Source organism: Lissotriton helveticus, chromosome 9 (genome assembly GCF_964261635.1).
Source record: "Lissotriton helveticus chromosome 9, aLisHel1.1, whole genome shotgun sequence".
Classification (NCBI taxonomy): Eukaryota; Metazoa; Chordata; class Amphibia; order Caudata; family Salamandridae; genus Lissotriton; species Lissotriton helveticus.
Genome location: NC_136070.1, coordinates 1158842052 through 1158864347, shown reverse-complemented (window position 1 = coordinate 1158864347; position 22296 = coordinate 1158842052). Strand labels below are relative to the sequence as shown.

At 43.1% G+C, this 22296-nt stretch overlaps 1 protein-coding gene across 2 annotated transcripts in view; it reads right to left on the bottom strand.

The window, feature by feature from the left end:
- The window catches only part of CARD19 (caspase recruitment domain family member 19), a 99621-nt gene that overhangs the window by 20857 nt on the left and 56468 nt on the right, over positions 1 to 22296 (bottom strand). For both annotated transcript variants that reach the window (XM_078661609.1, XM_078661610.1), the window contains one exon: positions 9733 to 9886. In XM_078661609.1, coding sequence (XP_078517735.1) covers positions 9733 to 9886 — 154 coding nt within the window. The remainder of the gene's footprint in view (positions 1 to 9732; positions 9887 to 22296) is intronic.

The window sequence follows — 22296 nt, the reverse complement described above, 5'->3', positions numbered from 1 at the left end:
TACCAAATATATACATATTTATGGATAATTTACAGATAGTAAACTTTGGCTGTGAGCACTGAGGGTTATCCTGCGTGAAACCTGCCAAGGGCAGACAACCTCTGCTTTGCAAGTCCTTTGGCGCAGCAGGTGATTGCTGCAGGGCATGGTCTTTGACATTAGATTTGTGGGCTCTTGTTGGATCAGCTGCAGGTTCTACCAAGCCAGTACAGGGTCAATTAACCCTGCGGGAAGTATGACAAGGACCTACAAGACTATTCGGGTTTGTGGATCCTGAAGGATTTCCACGCATGCGCAGAAAAGAAGCAGCGGCGTCTTCCGCAACTTTTTTCATGTTTTCAAAACCACGGAGGTCACATCGTGCAATCACCGGTGACTATTAAAGGAGGAAGGGCGGCATTCCGTTCACCTCCACTTCCGCTCGGTTCCAAGCAGGAGGCACCGACGGACAGGTGAGTTGCTCGGTGTCTTCCATATACATAAACCAGGTCAGGTCCCGTCCAGAATACAGGATTAGCCACTGTCCACAGAGGTGGTTAAATCAAAAAGATCTAGTATGACCCTTAAGTTGTATCAAACCTTGGGCTTGGGATGTTATTCTGTCGTTTGACACCCCTCTATAGTTAAAGAGCCTAGGATTGTGAGTGGCCCAGTCAGCTACTTATTGGCTCTTTCCAGTACCCCTCTCTAATGCCATAGTATTGTGGTCTTAAACAAGTGTTCTGTTTATATCCATCTTCTGCATTGTTTGTAGACAAGTTCTAAACAAACAACTGAGAGGCATATAGCATAGCTAGGAGAGAGCCCTGTGACATGATTAATATCGCAATATGCGCAAGTCCTATGTACCCCCTGGGAGTCTTTGATTTTGTGAGTGATTGGTGTGATTTGGTATGACAGCTGGGTTGCTATCACACGTAGGTTGGGTTTTATGTGTAGAGCCATTGGCTTGGGCACTGTAAAGTTGTGTGCTTACCGTGTCCTCTTTCTTCTACACTGCAGAGCGGGGCCTCATACTCCCGAGCGGTCGCCGGGTGAGGTGAGGTCATCACCCACACAAGGCTGGGTGAGTATCACCATGAGGAAATGCCTCAGGGTGATCAAGCTATTATGCTTTTTATCATGCAGAATGCAAATTATTCTTGCAGTTGTGGCTATGCGGTCACTGTGTGTCTATAGGTGCATGTGTGTATTTGAGTGGTGTTTAACATAATATATATCTGTTTATGTTTCTTGATAGGAAGAAGACACATATCTTTTCCATCAGTGGACACTTAAGTATCAAAGTTTTTGGTATAGATGTAACTTTTCACTAGTACATTTGTGTTACGTGTCACTTTAATACATCATATGTAGTTGCAGTAGCTATTTTATATCATAGGTCCTGAAGAAAGCTGGGCTAAATGCCCCTTAGGCTAAAACATGTCGACCGTACTGCACAGTACCTCTAGGTAGTCTTACTACCTTGCAGGTTTTTAATTCTTGACACTTAGACTTCTGTTTAAACGTTCTTCGGAGTCTAAGTAGTCCAATAATATTATTTTTTTATTCACTATTATTTGAGCACTGCATTTTTGTATTTACACCACTTTAGGATGTACATCATGATCACACTCTTTGACATCCTCTCCCACACCGGCACTCTATGGTCGGATTTGGGCTGGTATGACAAGCAATTCCCACGTGATGCAAACTCCACCATGAGGGTGGTCTGATGGTAATTGCTCTAGCTTTCTGTTATCCACAGTTGTTGTCTCCAACGACTTGTTTCACACATTCACCATGTTGTCACATAGTGAATGCATTAGTCACACACCATCTTTGGACCTGGTCTGCTCCTATGTGTTTTTTGAATCCTGAAGGAGGCCCAACATGGGTCAATGGGCACTTGTGGGAGTTTGCAGAATCCAAAGAAGGGTGAACAAAGCTTGGACCCATGCTGGGGTCCATGAACTCAATGTCAGCATTCATAAACCCTGTGTCATTTTTTTTTTTCATTTTAACTTAACCCTTATCGGGTTTCCATACATGAGTAAAAGAGTCATGTGATGCTTCCCCTGACTCCCCCACCGCCCCCTGTGTGGCTCTTTTAATTTATTATGCAGGATGTGGGTACCAAGTCCCATAAGCTCCAGTGGAAATCGCAACAGATTTTTCTCTGTTGCAGCTACTCAAAATGAAACTTTGATTCTGTGGACCGTGCTTTGGGTCCACAGTCCGAAAGTGGATGACATAGAAAAGCTCAGTCATCCAATCAGGTTTGCTTATTTTCAAAATGTAAACTAACAGACAAGAAAGCTCTAAAGGGAGACATGGGCAAGTGCTGTAACAACATGGTGCAACAAACCTAAGCTCCCACTAAGGACAGTGAATCTGCCCTACGGAGGACCCGTAGGACCCGTGGGAGTCAGCCGCACTCGTATCAGGTGCTGCAGAGACTAATGGCTTTGTGTGCCGTGTCGGCTGCAGAGAGCGGGTCTTGTGGTGCAGGAGGGGCCCAGCAGACTGTCCGAGGCTATAAGCAACGGGGGCGCCAGTGTGTGGTCATGCCCAACCCGTCTTTGGGAGTCGAGTGCCTATCAGTGTGGTCAATCAAAGAGCGGACCCAAACACTGGGGTCTGCTGCAGTTGCAGACGCGGGAGAGCAGCCCAGTTGCCAGGATATTGAGGAGAAGATAGCGGGGTTCCCAGGTGACAGGGATCTGTGCTAGTCCCAGGGTGGCAATGATGGGAGATGGAGTGGCACATTAAGGTGGCACAGCTACACAAGCCCTTGGAGGGACAGCCTAGTTTGACCCAGGACGATAAGCACCACACAGCTTGGGCCGTGTAATTTTTACCCCCACCAAAAGGATTGTGAAGGGGGGGGGGCTGGAGATGCTGTGCTAAGCCACAGTGTGCAGGGTGCTATCAGGGACTGGAGTGCACTGACACAGATGTCATCTTGCTCCTCATACCACTGGACAATGGCTGGCCTTGATCGGATATGGACTGAGTATTCCTCCAGAAGGAGGTACCTGGCCCCAGGATGGAATGAATGACCTCCGAGCTCTGATCCTCAGGGGCTCTAGATCCTGTTGTACCATACTCAGGAGTACCCTGGAGATCTAGCTGCCTGTGACGGGAGGCTTGCCATGGAGGCAGAGTGGGGCACAATGCTACACTACAAAGGCCAGAAAGCACCATCTTTGCAAAAATTTGAGAAATATGCATTCCACGACCTGGCGTTGGGGAATAACCAAAAGCATGGAGACCTCCCTAGGATGGTGGAGGATGATACCCCTGAGCCCTCTGTGAGACTTCTTGTTGGCCATGCGGTACACCAAATCAACTTTGGAATAGAAGATAGGCATGGCAGCGGTGGACCACACTCTCCTGTGGGCGGACCTCCATAAGATGTCAATGTGGATGGGGACGGTGGAGGCTGTGGTGGAGCCATCTGGCAGCTGCAGGAGGTTGTACAGCTCCTCAGAGGGAATGCTAACCACCGGCATACTCAAGGGGAGTTCAAGAAGGAATAATGTATGTCTGGTGGGCATGCCTGAGAAAGGGGACAGCAGGAACATGGAAGAATTTGTTGAAAACTTGCTTTGGTCCTTTCCACAGCCACAACAGCTCTCTTCCCAGTTTGCAGTAGTTCTAAAGGTGCCCCTTCAGCCAGAGGTGCGGCCTTGACTGATCATTGCAAGACTTTTGATCTATAGGGACCGGGAGGTGGTACTGTGTGCTTCCCGACTCCATGGGGGTTGAGAACAACATGGTCATGATCTTTCCAGATTTTACACACATTTGACAAGGATAAGGAGGAGCTGTGGACACGGAGTCTACAATACATTATGCTCTTCCCCGTAAAGCTGTAGTCCTGGTGAAAGGGAAAGCCTGTTTTTTCCATACTCCAAGAAAAGTGTGGGACTGGCTGGTGGGCTGGAGACCAGTAGTCAGGGGACAGAGAGGCACTGAGACATGCAGTTGAGACCAGATCAACTGGATCCAGTCCTCAACCTTGAACTGTGAGGACTGGCAGATGCAGCCAGAGAATGGAGAGACCCAGACCAATGCCCTGGAGGCAGGCACGCAAAACTCCTCTCAAGGTAGGCGACAGGCATTGGGGGTTCAGCAGATGTAGGGAAATCTCTATGGGTGACACACAGACCCAGCACACTAACACAGGCAAGGGCTCAGTTTGTGCACTTTTTATTGTTCTTTGAGTAGTAGTTCATGGAGACGTGGCGACAGACATCTCGAGCATTGGGGGTGATTAGTTTGGACCCCACCACATGAGGTAGAAGGGAGGGGGGAGTTGGGTGGGGTTAGGGGCTTGTAATGGTATCTAGGGGATGATCGAAGGCTGGGATGGTGCAGGCAGGTTGGCTCAAGTGGGATGACAGACATGACAGGTAGGCGTGAAAGGCCAAAGAGTGAGACTGGACCACCTGATTTGTCCTTTATATTCTGGAGAGTGAATGGGTTGGGCCACAAGGTCAAACGAGGCACGGTGTGTAGATTTGTAGATAGACATAACCTGTATATACTGCTCCTACAGAAAACACACCAGAAAGGTAACAATTGCGCTTTACTGGATCAGGCTCGATACAGGACGGTGGCAAACTATGGATTGACATCTGGCACAAGGAGGTGGGTATCCTGGTACATAGGTCTAATCCCCAGATGGTGACATAGGTATGGGTGGACTCGGAGGGCTGCTATGCAGCAATTCTGGGGAAATGGAACGAGGAGACGGTTGTGCTGGTGTCCTGGTATGTCCCCCCGGGGTTGACAGTCCTGAGCTCTGGAGCTGTGGATCTTTCAGGCCCCAACAGCATTGCTGATTATTGGGGGTGACCTTAATCTGACTATGCTTTCAGAACTAGATAGACAAACTGCTGCGTGTACTATGGGGAGGGACAATCAGAGACTAAGTAATTTTACCCGGGTACAGAGGCTACAGGACCTCTGGAGAGCTAGGTATCCTATCTAAAGGCAGTTTTCCTAAGATTCCTCCACGTCTTGGGCAGGCTCTCGGTTAGACTACTTCCTGGTCCCACAGATTCAGGCACACAGATATCGAGACACCACTTTCTTGCCAACAGGGTTTCAGATCATGCACCGCTCTACAACCAGCTCATGATGTAGACCAGGTTCTACCATCCTCCCTGGTGCTTGGATTCCTCATAACTCAAGGATCAGGATATGAGGGAGGGCCTAGGGACGGCTGCGGAGAACTATTTTACTGATAACAGGGGCTCCATGACGTTGGCGGTAACAGTGTGAGAGGCATATAAACTAGTGGCAGAGAGTACCTGATCTCTAGGATCTCAGGGATTAGGAAGAAGGTGACTCAAAAACTGGGTGACATGGAGCAAGGACTTTTGCTAGCAGAGGAGGACTATCCGGCCAGTCCGACTACAACACTGGTGCATCGCTGTGAAATCCTGCGGGAGAAGAACTGGCAGATTGAGGAGGAAGAGGCACTGAAACTGCTTAGGACCACGTAACATAGACTATAGGAGGTTGGTAATACGGCAGAAGTATTCCTGGTGTGGCTGACGCAAGTTGTACCTGGCTGGTTTGTGCCGTCCATTCCCCGGGTGTTGGGAATCTTCAATGTCTTTGTGAGGGACTCTGAGATTAATCTAAATTGGCACAAGTCGGTGGTGTTCTCGCCTTCGGGTTGGCATCTGCCAGAGAATTGGGATTGCCCCCTGCAGTGGTCCGAGTCCTGTTTTCAATACCTGGGCATCTATATTACTATTGACCCTTGCGACTTTTAAGCACGGAATCTGGGGAGCTTACTTGGTCCCTACAGAGAGGATGTGGACCGATGGAGAAAGCTGCTGCTGTCCCTGATGGTTAGAGCGACGCTCTACAAAATGATATATTTACCTAAATTCCTCTATGTACAACAGAATACACCATGCACTTTCTCGTGAGGGTTTTTTTGGGCAGTGTAATCGATTACTAGGACATTGCTATGGGATGGGGCTGCCCTAAGATAGTGCTGGATACCTTTATAAGAGAGCTTATGATAGGGGTACTGCTTTGCCCAATCTGAAGCTCCACTACATTTGCAGACCAGCATGATCCAGCCTTTATGGTGGACAGAAGGGCTCTATCTCGGCAGGGCTCTCTGAGGGCGCTGACAGCCACACAGCGAGGCAGGAGAGTATGGCCTCCATGGCAGTGGTGATCCAAGAATAGAATAAGGAGAACAAGTTGACCGGATAGGAGGAGAAAATCTCCATGGAAATACCGCAGTGAGATGCGGCCAGGGTGGATGGGGGAGGGGCTGGGTCAGCATTGTGATTGTTGCCTGCTCTGAATGGGACATTTTTGAACCAGAGGATGCCACGATATACTAGTGTTGATTCATGTAATTTCTTGTTTGATGTTATTTACAAAAACAATGTTTTTAAAAAACAAATAGAAAGCTCTAAAATGTTAAGCCATTCAAGCCCACCATGAAGCCTTTTTTCTCTAGGATAATTTCTCTAAAAGTTCTGACTGGCTTTATATCATACTGGGCACTTCTGTGAGCAAAGTTTTACTTTCTTGTCAAATCTGGTGTAATTCCATTCTGCTGTTTTTTCTGTAGAGGAAAATAAAAAATCCAATGGGAGTTAAAATGGGAAAATTACCTTTTGGACCCTTCCTCTCCCTTGACAGATCTACACAAAACTTGCCATGGTGAACCCAAATTGGATGAACCTTTTTTGGGAAAATGCCATCGAAATTCGTTGAACAGTTCAAACTTATTAAGAAAACAACAATTGCCTTTTTAATGGAAATGCTGACTTATCCCTAATTGCAATGTCACTATTGCAGACTATGAGAATAAAAGCTAAATAACAATTGGATCTGGCTGCTTGCCATTTCCTGTGGTAGAATTCTGGACCAAGGGCCATTCTAATGTGTTGCAGCTATACTGTGTGATAATGGGCAATTCATGTAACATATAGAAGAATTCGGGCTTTTGTCTGTTTAATTCTCAACGTCATTGTAAGCCTAGGAGGAACCCTAATGGGCATTCGTTTTTCAACCTGGGCAAACTTGGGGTCGCAATTGCTTTACTCTTTTTCTTCCACCAAGTCCTTTTCATTAAGAATTCCCTGATTCATATTTTCTTTTCTTTCCTTTTTCTTGTACCTTTCTATTTTCTTCATCTTGCTCCCAATCTTCCCATCTCTTTTCTTTTATTGTTATTTTCATAACTTTTTCAGAATTTTTTATTGTATCTGAATGTTTGGTAAATGTTCTTTTTCTCTTAGTTTTGCTCGACTCTGTCCGTGGGAGCGCGGAGATGCCCAAGGGTAGTCACGCGCTTTATTAATCCCATAAACATAAACATAAACATGTAAAGGGTGTAATTGAGAACTACAAGATAGATTTTGGGATGGGAATTACAAGCAAGCAATATGTTTGAGAGTAAGATTCATTAGTCTGAGGAGACGTCAGAGGCAGGAGTGTGGGGAAGAGCGAGTTAGAGTGAAGTAAAAGCTGGAAGAGAGAGATGTAAAGCAAATGGGTAGAGGGGAAAACCAGAAGGAGTGTGGAGTGTTGGTAGTTAAAGGCACGTGGTTGAAGGCTGCAAGGTAAAAAGCTGAGAATTGGGGGAATGAGTGGTGTTGGTAAGAAAAAGAGTAACAGCTTAGAGACAGGACTGGTGATGAAAGGAAAACGGCGATGTTGAGACATAATACAAAACTAGGCATGGCTATATTGGAAGAATAGAGGTGAGAGACAAGAAGCAGTAGGGTGAATTTAAAGAAGCACAGTATGCACTGCCCACAAAACCTAAAATTGGAAGTAAAGATGAAATTTTAAAAATAAAACGAAGTCCATGCAATTGGCAAAATAGGAGCTGGTTAGTCACTGAAACATATTTTGATGGGCAATTTAATTAAAATTTGATAGGGCACCTAGTTACAATATATCTGCCTTTACTGCCTTACATACAACATTCGAAAAAATAACCACCCCAAGGACAAATAAAGTGTGATTAGGTTTTGGGTTTTAAATCACACCTCTAAATCTTTCCCAACTTCAAGTCAAGACAAATTAAGACAATGTCATGTCTAAAACAAGAGTAAACTTCAAAATAGCTATTACAATAATTCAAATATAATATCCCACCAAAGGAAATACAATCCCAGAGTTATTATTATTTTCTTTTCCCTCACACTCAAACAATACCGAGGGGTGGTTTTAGTCTGTGAGCGAAGACCTCAGTAGAGCAAAATGCCACTGCAATCTGGGATCCCTGTATTCATTATATTTCACAGACACATTTCCACTTATGTAAAAGGGCACATGTTAATTAGTCCATCCAAAAAAGAGAATCTTACAGATATTACTTCTGACAACCTTAACTTAATTGGCTATGGCTTATCATGATACACTTCTAGAAATATCACAACAACAAAATCAGAATAACTGACTTAAGCACAGTTTGTATTTTTACCAAGTAACTCCCAGCCCTGTTGAAAATGGTTTCAGATCTTGTTCACTGTCCCCTCCAGCTCTGTTTTAAGCCTTACATAAAGTCGCTGCAAAGGGAGATGAGAAACATGAAGTCATGTTTTAAAAGCATCTGGTTTGGAAGAGGAAGATGTAATAGATGCAACATGGGCACGATGGACCTTTTTACAGCAGCTGCCCCTGTTCTCCTTCATGGGGCAAGGGTTACACTTGACCGGCTGAGTAGGACATCTAGGCCCCCTATCAAGGCCATCCATGCGTTTATTAAGAGCCCTGCTGCCATGCTATGAGGTGCAGTCATGGACGTCAATACACTGAAATGCCATGGGTCGCGGAAGTGACATCACACACCTTTTGACCTCCACTTCGACTCACACACACATACTGACACTGCACACAAATTCATAGATATACACTCTCTCACACATAATCACACACTCACCCGCAAGCATGCACGCAAGATACACCTACAAGCATTTTTTACTAACCTCAGCTGCCATGGAAGGGCATATTCCAGCTTTTTGTGCTCTATTTTTATTAAACTATTAGTGAATAATGTAATTATGTATTCACTATTAGTGTAATAAAAAATTGACAGAAAATAAAGGGGGTGGAGACCCAGCTGCCCCTGTGCTCCTGGCACTGAATTTACCAGCTCTTAGACCAGGGGTCGCAAAGGCTGTACTAGGGGTCGCAGCTACCCCTAAATGAGGATGGGTGCAGTCTGAAGTCTTAGGTGAATACAGAGACCTTTGTCAAGCCATTTCAAGAATCACAGAATGGTGTTTGCACAGTTTAATGTCTCCTGTCGATGACTGCAATAGACTTCAAGTACAAGCCATTTAACTTTGAAGATGTTGCTGTAATTAATCTGAACGTGAAAGGCCGCCATAGCAGGGTTCGACGACGTATTCGATGTATACAGATTTCCTGCTAAAATGCTGCAGAAAAACCGAGATTTTCAATAAGTATGTACACTCAAAACCTAACTTAGGCCACTTTACAACTGCATATTCACATGGCAAAGTGTAATTCTGAAAAATAAACGCAAAAGGTAAGTGAGGATACACGACGAAGTGTTTTACTTCTATTTTTGCAGTGCCAGAGGTAATGTTATGTGTCCTTTTTCTGAAAACGAATACTTAATGCTGGCTATGCTTTGCTTTGCTTGTAGAGAACCCTTTCAGGCACATAGTCATGGTGCCATCTAGAGGACAATCGGAGAACTGCTGGAAACAGGGAGATGCTTGCACTTACTCATGGTGCTCCTGCTCGGTAGGATGACGTACAGCCAGTCGGCGTTGTTCTGTAGTGCTCGGTAGAACTCCTGGCAGTCCTTGTCCCCCTTCTTCTGCAGGTGCTTCAGCAGGTCCGACAATCTGGTCTTCAGTCGGGTTTTGGGGTTCCTGAACTAAAAATAGAACCTCCGGTAAATCTTTGAGCTGCACTGTACACACACACTTGCCTTATTCATTTGTATGTATTGTAATTAGGGCTCCCGGTTTTATGGTATTTATTTTTTTGCCTTTTTCGTCTGTATTTATCTGTATTTATTTTTTGGGCATTTTTTCTGTATGTATCCACATTTATTTTTGCCACACGCAAAAGACGACGCTACAGCTAGTATTTTTCCACATTTATTTAAATTGAAAACACAGCTACAATAAAATTCCTTTCTACACTTGAAGTTGAAGGCATTGAGTAAACTTAGTGCTGCACTACTTCTATAATATACAAGAAATGCATTGCATTTGTTAGTATCACAGTATTAATTGATCCAAATTTCGAGTGCCATGCTACATACATTAGCTGCATTTTTCAATGTTTCCTTACCAGTGCTTTTGTAGCCATAGTTCATTCAGGGCCCCTGTTCCCTTTAATCTGCTTTCATTGGATTAAAAATCAAATCAAACAGGCCGAAGCACACCGAGCAAGTGCTAAAATCTACAGAGCTCTGTTTGAATCCCGGCTCAGCAGACTCAGGCTTTCATCCTTCTGAGTGCAATAAAATGAGTAAGATATAGTTGGGCGTTAGTGGCAAAAATTATCGATGCATTCCTAATGCAGCATGGGGGTCTTCGAGGCACATCGCCCGTCTGGGGCATGAGGGCACGGGGCCTGCATGCCTAGAAGCAAAGCACCAGCCAACGTCTTGCAAAACTGGTCTTTGGTCTCATGGGTGGGGGCGGTAATTCTTTTCAATTCATATGCTTTAGAAATGCTCAGTTCTCTCGTCGCCAGCCGCTCGGAGACTTTTGTTGCTCTGTAAAAACATATATTACTTTCTTTTGTTCAGTTCAGTAAAACTCGTATGGCCGGGTCTGTGCAATCCAGAATTTAAGTACCCACATTTATTAGCAGTAACCTTACCTTAATGAGCTACGTTACAGAAATCTAATAACAATAACAATTTTTTTATGTATAGTGCTTCTACCGTAACCAAGGGTGAAAAATAACAGATGGCATTAGTGCTCAATATAAACGTTCGAGCCTCAGAATAAAGGAAGGCCGAGTCAGCAGCGCCGGGATTCGAACTCCTGACCTTCAAATGACTGCATTTCATAGAAGTGAGCATCTGAAACAGAAACCATCATGCTGGCTTTTTGGAGCTAGAATCGCATTTCGCACTTCTTTGGAACTCCACGGGATTCAAACGCCGCTCCCCACCCTTCCACAGGCTGTGGACAGCCCATTGTCATTCTGACTGCAGATGATTACCACATTTAGAATGACAATGGGCCGCCGCCTGCCTTTAACATAACGTGCACTGCAAGTGTCTTTAAGGCGAGTGACTCGCTTGGCGCCAGAAGATTGTAGCAGGAGTTTAATGTGCGCCCGAGGTGGGCTTCCTCACTGCTGATTAGCACATGCCAAAAGGTGACCTCATCCATATACCGTTTTACTAGTATTTTTCCGTTTCTACACATAAATACAGACAATGGAAAAATAGTTTTCTGTCTGTATTTATGAGTATAAATCTGTAAAAACGGAAAACCGGGAGCCCTAATTGTAATTGCATTTATATAGCTCTTACTAACCCTGACGAGGCGTCAAGGTGCTTTTCGGTGAGTAACACGCTACTCTGGAACCCAAAAATCATTAGATTAGATCATTAGTGGTTAACAATAATCAAATAAACTGTATCGACAGTAAAATAAATCATACCACTATGTTTCACCTTAAGAACTGTAGTCACTAAATGAAATTCGAAATATCTGTAAAAACATGGACACCTTCAGTTAGTGCTTTGTGGTTTCTCTGTAGGAGGAAACAGTATTATAGTGTCTTCTCAGATCTTTAAATTCCAGAACCATGAGAAAAAAAATTATTATGGTCAATTATTAAATACTTAAACTCCACATCGCTCAAGAATATTGAACAACTATCAATATACCAACAGCCCGCCAACATACAGTACAGTTTCTCTTCATATGTTACAACAGTCCAAGGCTCTGTCATCCACAGCAGTGACAAATTACCGAACCTTTTAGGCGTGCATTGTGTCAAAGAGCAACTTTACAATATATTGTGTGATGCAAGACTCGAGCTTCCACACGTCCCAGTTGTAGTAAACATGTGTTGGATCTTAACTCTAGCAAATCAGCTTTATTCGTGTGAGCAGGCAGAATATATAGGTTAAGTTGAATGCTTCAAATATTAATGCAGAACCAGTTCAGAAGGACAAACATTGTCTTACATCGCTCCTAAAGTGTGGCCCAACCTGCCTCTCTATTTCAGAGCCTCATCCTCTCCTTGAATTCTGCAAGAAGCTGAAAACCTGACTTTTCAATTAACCAACCTACCGTAGGCAGGGCTAGGCACACACCGGCACAGCACCAGGATACCCTTGCTGCTCATAGTGCGTTTACAAATATACATAACATAAAACGCATTCAAAACTAAAGACCTTACAGGAAACTTGAAGGCAACATTCATAACTTTTTGCTGAAATGTTTCAACCACTGGTATTCGCTTTGACATGTAAGCATTACTTTGGAGAAAACAATACATATTCTGCTGGTGCACAAAAATATTTGCAACAGTGCAGTGCTAATAGTCAATTAATGGCAGCCTCTACGGAGGTGTAGTTGTGTGGAGCCATGTATTGGCTCTGGAGGTCCTGATTTCCTTGACCAAATCTCTGCATCCTCACTACTGCCATGTGTGAGCTATTTATTTACATATGATCTAACTCGTTAGTTTGAAGCGCTATACATCTGCGTTGATAAAGTATCACAAGAAACAGTACACACATCTGTGCATACCTGTGCAACCCGATGACCCTCTGCCAGTTAGTTTTCGAAGTTAGTATCTGCCCAAAAGTGAATCTATGCATTAGCCACAAACAAAAGGGATATCATTCACTGAGATTCTACTAGACTTCCCAGAAAAGATAATTGTAGATGCAATTATCTGTCATGTCACTAGGAAACCAGATTTTGGAAAACATTCACCTTGGTCACAGCTCCCCATCTATTATGCTATCTTGTGTACGTGTTCCACAACCATATGCTATCTCTATATGTTTTTGATCCACACACCAGGGTATTTTTTTTTTCTGGAGTTTTATGTGGGAAAACATTTTCCACTTATTGGTTTGGCCCTTTCCTTGCATGTTAAAGCTTGATCTGTTTTGAACTGCAATGGATTTATGCATGATGTGTGAGGCTGCCAGTGCATTGTTTCCCCCAAATGTGTGTGATCTAGCTATAGAAAGCTAAAGCTGTCTGTCATCGGGGCCGGAGTGGGAACACAAAGCAGCAATGGCAAATTTTGTCAGACCAGCCCTGTACGGTGCATTTTTTAAGAAAAATCTTTTTTATTAGCATTTATATGACGCTCCAGAAAAATAACACTCAACGCAGTTACATATCCATAGGGAGATCAACAGATTACATACTGTTGTTGCCAGTTATACTGCACTTTACATTGTTCACATCGTTTCGGACCAGAACAATTGATGTTGTAACAGTTTTTATTTATCCCCGAACGGTGCATAGCGAGTGCAGCCAGCGAGTCTGACCACTACAAAGGAAGCCTTTGGGGAATTGTCTCCCCGAGAAAATGTGGAGAAAATGGTGCATTCTACAACACATTTGTCATTATATATTCAATTGTATTAGCTTTTAAAGCATAGTAAATGTTGACATTACCGTGCACTGGGATTTGCAATCTTATTTGGGGCTCTCAAATGATTCCTTCACTATCACCCTCCAACAGTGTCTCTCATCGCTCCATAACCATAACCCCTCTCTCACATGTATTTCATCTGTTTCATAGCACCTCTCATACCAGTGTAGTGTGTCAGAACACTTTACATCACATACACACACATACAGGGACAATAAATCATATGTGTGTAAATCAGTGTATAGAAAATGTTACATTAGGCAAAGGGGACTACCAGGTGTAGGATTCACATGTCATCCACACTAGTAGGCATTTTTTGGGTCTGGAGAAGCCCAAACTCAGGAGTCTGAACATAACACAGGGATTAGGGTTGATTTTTAATAAAAATAATGTATTTCTACCCAAATAAACCCTTTTTAGCAACATCAGAATAATGAAAGACTGGGAAAAGAACATAACTTTCTAACCTGTACCATGCAGTTTGCATGCAGCTCTTTGATGGCAATTCATAGATCAATGTGCTAGATTAACATTGTGACTTATGAACTCTGTGACAAAAGCAGTAACCCATTGAGCTATGCACATAACATACTGTTCTTTGACATGAACGTTCTTTGTAGCACACATATTAACTATCTTTGCTACCTTAGATGAGTCAAATCTGCCCCTATACAAAACTTCCATCTCTCTCCAGCAGGTACATTAATCACCAGAGTTCTCTTGGCACTTTTATGGTTGCCCAAAAACTGCTGGATATACAAGGAATTTTGCAGTGTTACAAAACTGGCCCCCACAACCCCTCCCACCCCCCACCCATCCAGCCTCACGGGGAAATGCCTGAATGCTGGTACGGCCAGTCCGGCCTTGTCTGTCGTAGTCATTGTAAGTAATAATGTAACATATTTTAAGAGTGGGCTTTGGGTCTGCCCCTTGCTTATGACTGGATACATTTCTTCTCTGTTGGACTGGCCTGAAGAGCGCTGTGTCACTCTTATACTGCCAGATGAGCTGGCTTGAAAGGGCAAATCCAGTGTGAGCTATTTTCTCTAAAGTTCTGTCACAGCCCTTAGACCAAAAACGCAAACTATGGACTAGCTCTTTCAGTCCTGCTCATCTGGCAGTGACAGAGTGCCCGACAGGCCAGTCTAACACTGGCTTTCTTGTCATCTTCAATTCCTTGCTCCTTATTCAATGACCTTCCTCCCTAGTCTTTTATTTGTACACCCTATGGCCATTTAAGATTCTCCCTGCTTTTGAACAGCGCAGTCGCCAATGACTTATGTCTTTTTTGCAGATTACAGCTGCCTTTGAGCTTGGTTGGGAGTGCATGTCCTGCTTTCTTTCTCTTTCTCTCTCTCTCTCTTTGTCTCCTCACTCCAGCCTTCTGTAGTCGTGCCCACTCAGCCTATCTATCACTCTCCCCCTCACTCGGTCTCTTCCTCCTAGTATAGCAACAGCAAGTACTGCTGGTGCATGGCACTTCTCTCTCTTTCTCTCTCTCTCTCTCTCTCTCTGACGTTCCTGCTGAACCTCTTCTTCCGTTGCTGCTTTTCTAGTTCTTGCAGAATTGTGCTGCAATCACTGTGAAAGACACTAGTAACAGGAAGCAATTTAAACATGTATTTAGCATGTTTCTAAGATGGCTGTCACATTGTGTCTAGGTGCAAAGTGACAGCCATCTTTAAATGCTATAACAATATTTTTTCAAATGACATGAACACCCCAAAAAACGTCCAACTAGGAAATACACAAAATAACATTTCAAGATGGCCGGCTATGTGCCATTACTGGATTAGAAACTGCCTGCACCACAATTCTATAAGAACTAGAAAAGGCAATACCTGCAGCGACTAACCATTGGCAAAGCGAGACTAAATGGCTTTGCCAATGCTTGTTTTTTGTTAGCCCATATTTTCTAAGCTTCACTGGGATCTCATTAAGAGTTTGTCACAAGCAGCAGGAAATATGTGACAGGTCATGAATGCTGTGAGATGACTGTCCGTCTGAGTGTCGCCTCAATGAACATTGGGGTTCTTCGGAACAGAGTTGATCAGCTATTCACTTCTTTGAAGTGGGGTGTTCTCTGATAATTCCTTGCTCTACAGACTGGGGGAACTGAAGAGCAGTGAGGCAACATGGAGCCAAGGACTTGGGGCTACTGAGACAACACAGCAGTAAAAACATCTCAGCTGATTACTGATATAACGTCCAAGCAGTGAATCACCACACTTAGAAAAGTTTATTTAAGATTCTGAATATATTTGAGCCATATATAAGAAGTGATTTCATTCCAATCGCATTGACAAGGTGCACCTAAATTGGCTAAAAAAGAATAACTTTTTAGATTTACTAATAAGAGCAATATCACATTTGTGAATTTGGTCAGGGCCAGACAGGGAACCTAAAGCAGCCCTGGCAAATGTTTTCAGACTAGCCCTTATATGGTGCATGTGAGCAAGCGCCAGGGGTGGCTGGCACATATATGCACAGATGGGGGGGGGGGGCGGACGGGCAACTAAGTGGTGGGTGGGTGGGTCCATGCATGCAGCCAAAGCAAGTAACAAATATTTTTTTAAAAGTCACTTACCTTGCCTGCTACACTTCGGCCTTCTTCCTCAATCCCTCCTGTGTGGGCTTCGCGGGCTCCAGCCTCTAGGAAATTCCACTAACCAATTCCTGGTGCTACTCTCACCAGTATGAGAGCAGCGCCAGGAGTAGGGCAATCCATCTACTCCTGGCTGGACACTTCTTCGGGCCCTTTAGGTCTGTGTTTGGACTCCACCCAGCTGTCTTATACAGCTGAGTGGAGAGATGCAAAGTGTGCATGTCAATTTGGCCGGCTTAAGAGAGCTGGCCAAACTGCCATGCGTACTTTGGAGGGTCCATCTTGCTCCTCCAGTCCTCTCTGCTGCCAATTAGCAGCAGCGTTGGACACAATCCCCCCACCCCCCACCCCCACTTATCCCGGCTGGAGGCTGCTGCGTGACAAATGTGAAAAATAAAATACCAATGAAATCATTTCAATGTCATTTTATGTTTCTTTGTCAGCGCAGCTGCAGCGAGCCGGGGCCCGACGCCCTCATGAATAAACCGCCGCAGGAGAGTGCAGCAAGCCTGACCACTGCAAGGGAGTTTGGGGGGTTCTCCCGCAAGAAAATTTTGGGGAAAAATTGTGAAAATTGTGCATTCTACAAAACATTTTTCATTATATTTTTAATTGTGTTTGTTTTTAAAGCAGTACATTGTGGTCTTACAGTGCATCAGGATATGGCAATCTTTATTGGGGCTGTTCAATGATTCCCTCACTATCACCATCCAACAGTTCCTTTCATCTCTCTGTAGCCCCTCTCTCACATGTATTTCATTTGCTTTATAGCACCATTCATACCAGTGTAGGGTGTTGGAGCATTTGACATCACTCATACATACATAGACAATGAATCATAGATGTGTAAATCAGTGTATAGAAAATGTTACATAAAACAGAGGAACTACAAGTTGAAGGATTCACATGTCAATCATACTGGTAGGCATTTTCTACGAGTGCTTGATCTGGAAAAGAACAAGCTCAGGATTTAGAATATAACACAGTGGTTAGGGTTGACTTTAGTAATAAGAATTTATGTCTACCCAAACAAATCATTTTTAGCAAAAATAGGAAAATGAAAGACTGGGCAAAAAATGTAACTTTCTAACCTAGATTACTATTGTAACTTATGATCTGCACAGCAACAAATGGATCTCTGTGACAAACGCGGTAAAACACTAAGCAACTGACATAAATATAGCATTCTGTGATATGCATAGTACATGCTCTTTGCAACAGGCATATGAACCCCCGGCACTACCTTAGATGAGTCAAAACTGCCACTAGACAAAACTCCAAAACTACGATCTCTCTCCAACAGGTACATTAATGTCCAGAGTTATTTTTGCACTTTTATTGCTACCTAAAAACAGTTGGATATACATGAACTATTCAGTACTCGTAAAACTGACGCACTCCTACAAAACCTGCCCCTAGTAAGAAAAGCGGGCCCCACCACTCAAGCCTTCTACGGGAAACGACTGATCCACCATTCTGGCCATGAATTTGGTAAGTTTAATTGGTTTGCAAATTAAAATTCAATATCTTGATGCTGGAATAGAAATTTCTAGATTACCATATGGCCTTGATGACTATTTGAGTGGCGGACCATCCAGTTACAAAGATTCATGAAAATATTACTAATTTAGTCCAGATTAAATTTATGGTTAAATCTAAGAATATATAACTCATTTTTGCTAAGTCACAAATATTTCTTTCCTCGACATTAATACATACATGTTTACTTACTCAAATGATTTAAGGAAACAAATGAGGCGTTTTGCCCCCTGGCCAAGCCATGAGCAGTTACGCCAATGTGAAAAGCAGTTTTAATTTTTCGTGCAAGTGCTATAAATTAACAGAGATTTCAACTCTATGGAAACACACTCTAAATAAACATAACTGTTGTTTCTGACTTCACCATCCCAAGTCCTGGTGTAACCATTTGGAGACATAAGTACTTTTCTAAAAAAGATAAACAAGAGTAAATCTTGAGCTTCTGTTTTGTAAATCATAAAACTGCTTTGTAATTTCGTATATCATGGGCATAGGCCAATAATTTTATTAACAGATTTTGCCTACTTCCTGCCTGTGCTTCTTGGATCACCTACTTGTTTGTAATTTAAGTATAAGCTATGCGTGTTTAATTTACATTTCCTTATGTAATTCTCTTTTAAATACTTTTGAGAATCGGGTACAATTTACTTATGATTGTAGCTTTTATTTTTATAGCTCATAATTAGGGCTCCCGGTTTTATGGTATCTATTTTTTTGCCATTTCCGTCTGTATTTATCCATATTTATTTTTTGGGCATTTTTTCTGTATTTATCCACATTTATTTTTGCCACAAGCAAAAGTCGAAGCTACGGCTAGTATTTTTCCACATTTATTTAAATTGACAATGCACACCTGCGCCCAGTTGTTATTGGTCAACACAATACATTCATTTGAAAACTTTGCCATTGTAGTACAAGCACATGTGCATTTCAAGAGACTTTGCAGACATTGAGGCTCTTTCTGGTTTGTTAATTAAATGAAGACCACTGAAAACCCGTTCAATATTTGCTGAGGATACTGGAATGGCCAAGAGATGCAAAACCTGACGGTGGCAGGAAGGTGTCTTCATACCGGGCAGGGAAAGAAGAAATAGAGTCAGGTGAGCCCCCAAATAAAGGGAAAAAGTTATGAGGGCGAGGCCGTAGCTGTGTTAAGGCAGGTGGGGGACAGAATCATGGCTCTCGAGTCAGTCTGACCTCTCCCATCCCGAGTTTGAGAGAGTAGGTACTGTTGATTCCCTTCCTTAGCTCTTCCTTTCTTGTGGCATTGGCACTCTGGGCGGAGGGCAGGTCATTACAGGCGAGCGTGGGATCGCTTCAGCAGCCCCCAGTAAAAGAAAATTGTTTCAATGAGGCTCTATTAGGGGGCCGGTATGTGACACACTGCAGCATGAAAACTGCAATTACGTTCTAATCGCGCCATTCGCAGGGGGCCTATCTCCATCAATCAATTCACAGTGACAAACACAGTATGAATGCGAGACCTGCTGAAGGGTGAGGATTGAGCACATGTTCAAACACTTAACTATACAGTCGATTCACAAAAAAGCAATTGCATTGTACACACAAGAAGGCAAACATCGCCAGTGCTGCTGACGTCATCTTGTAAGAATGTTATGACCGAATTATCAGGCTAATAATTTCAGCTGCTCTTTCTGTCACCCCAGCTGTCTTTTTGTTGTGCGTGTGCTGAATTCCACAGGGTGCCTTAGTTTATCGCGGTGGTGGAGGGACAGGGCCCGCGCCATTCCACGATTGATGGCCTACTTAGCATGAGGTTAATCCTAAATAGGCCATCAATCGTGGAATGGCGCCTCGGCGGGCCTTTCCCTCCACCACCGCGATAAATTAAGGCACCCTGTGGCATGTGCACACAAGAAGGCAAACATCGCCAGCGCTGCTAAGTTTCATTTATCCAAGGCCCCCACGCTATTGCAAGAATACAATTAGTGCACATCTATGATCTTGCCATCTTTCGGTTTGTACCTTTGCGGTGACTCGTGTGCTCAGTCCGAGTAAATATCGCGCATATGAAACTGCTTTGACAAAATCAAGTGAACACACACATGGATTGCTCTTTGTCGTCCCCCCCCCCCCCCAGCCCCAGACAATTGTGCGATCTGCATAGCCACAATGCTCCGTCTGTTGTGTGTGCTCATTGCCACAGGGTGCCTTAGTATATCGCGGTGGTGGAGGGACAGGGCCCGCGCGCCATTCCACGATTGATGGCCAACTTAGCATGGTAATGCTAAGTAGGCCATCAATCGTGTAATGGCGCGCGGGTCCTGTCCCTCCACCACCGCGATAAACTAAGGCACCCTGTGGCATTCAGCACAAACGGCTGCCCTTTAAAGACCCTGTGCCAATGTGCCGATTTGTCCACACGAGGGCGCCAAAAGACTGATTTGAAGGGATTTAAAAATGAATGCAGGCAGCGGCAGCGCGGCAACATTTGCCAGTGTTTTGCCGTTTATATATATAAATACAGACAAAGGAAATATAGATTTCCGTCTGTATTTATATGTATTTATCCGTAAAAACGGAAAACCGGGAGCCCTACTCATAATATTGGAGTTTTTCCATTTCTTAGCACTGTAAATATTAGGAATTACCATTACCCACTTTATTTGTTCTCATTTATCACTAAGACAACAATGAAAGGATGATTTGGCCTTGTGAATGATGAGTGAATAACTCATGTTGTAATTTCAATTAAATAACTACTATTTTGTGTATGCCAGACCTCTCGGGAACAGGCTTTCCCTTTCTGGACCAGACACAAAAAGTTCTGCTTTTCTCCTATCTGATCAGAGTTGAGTATTACCGGGGGGATAACATAAGCTTGCTGTGCATTGTAACAAGGGCAAACTGCTGAGGGAAAAATATTTACTTTCTAGTGCGAGTTCACGAACACGAACACTTAGGAGATACTGAAATTGTAATTAGAACAGTGGAATGTTGAGAGCTCCATTGAAGTCAATGGAGTAGCTCAGGGCTTAAAATAGCTGCTATAAGCCCAGATCCCCAACCTTCCAATGTTTGTCTTCATGTGTCTCACTTTTTAATTTAGAAAATTCTAACCTTAGTGGGTGGAATGTTCTAATAGCTTGCGGTTTGGACCTATAACTCAGGTTCATGGCGTTTGAACAACCGGTATAGCCGCGAGCTATAAGGCTATAATAAAACAAACCAATATGTAAAAAAAAAATCTATTTTTGGTTTCCTGGTTAACTTTCTAAAGGTTATTACAAAGAGGTTTTCATTCTGTGTTATTTACTGAAATGTAAATGTGCGTAAAGTAACTCTCACTTGATGTACACTATCTTCATACTCTCCATCTACCCCCACTTAACATTAAGTGCTCCCTCGATTCATAGCTAAGCACACGCTTCATAAATCACCAAAACATACATACACACATACATAAATGGGGCCTACAATTAATACCACTGACAGTAATAACGCCTGCATAGCTCACACTTATATGGATAATTGCTAAGGTATTGGAATTCAAAATCTGTGCACGGTAGTAACATTTGAAGAGCAAATGGATACTAGAAATGATCTATGTGCTCCTAGATAAGCTCTAAATTTAATAGGGTTTATGCATGCATTGTTTTATCGCTTAGACAGGAAATAAACTCAGGACACGTTTTTTTTAATTCGGCTTTGGCCGACATTACAAAATGGTGTCCTATAATGTTGTCATATTAACACACGAAACAAGCTTGTAAGGGAGCATGGAATTCAGAATAATAAAATATGTACACAAAGCACACCTTCCACCTCAGCTCTTACTAGCAATTCACCTGCGTTGGGAATCCATAAAGTTAAAAATGGCTTATATGGGCAGATTTTCTTGCAGTAACGCACCAATTGGCCCAGGGTTGGAGTAACAATGAGACAATTCAAGATGCTTTCCCCAGGAGTAATCTAGTAAAATAAACTTCTGAATAAAAAACTTTGCAATTTACACAACATTGACAAAAGTCTACCATGATGCATATATATCTCTCTCACACACACACAGCAATGTATAAAACATAGCTATTCACAAATGCTGTTTACACATGTTGCTTGCACAAATGCAGTTTATCACGTTAAAGCCTGCCCTATTGCCTTTGCCAAATGCAGAAATAATAGAAATAAGAATGTTTTTAATATAATGCATATAGGAGGGAAACAGTTGAATGTGACAGAAGTGTACTGTGCAGATTTAAAAGAGTCTCTCATACATTCCAAAGGAAGTACTTTCTGGAAGGCGTAATGTTACAGCAAATAGCCAAAAGCATTATGTGAGAAAGTAATACTCCTCTGAATGAAGAGGACGCCCCATCTATGTATCTTCAAACGAATTGGTGACAAGATTTCTTGCAGAGAGCAGGGTGTAGTTACAATGGTTAATATGGCGGCTTATTGAACTCATGGCTCCACTGCTACACCAAATTGGTGTCAAATCAGTATTGTTCTATCTTGGTTTTAAAGGAATGATAAAAACAATCCCCGTTATTCGTGAGGATTCCCTATTCTGAGTGAAATGTCTCAAA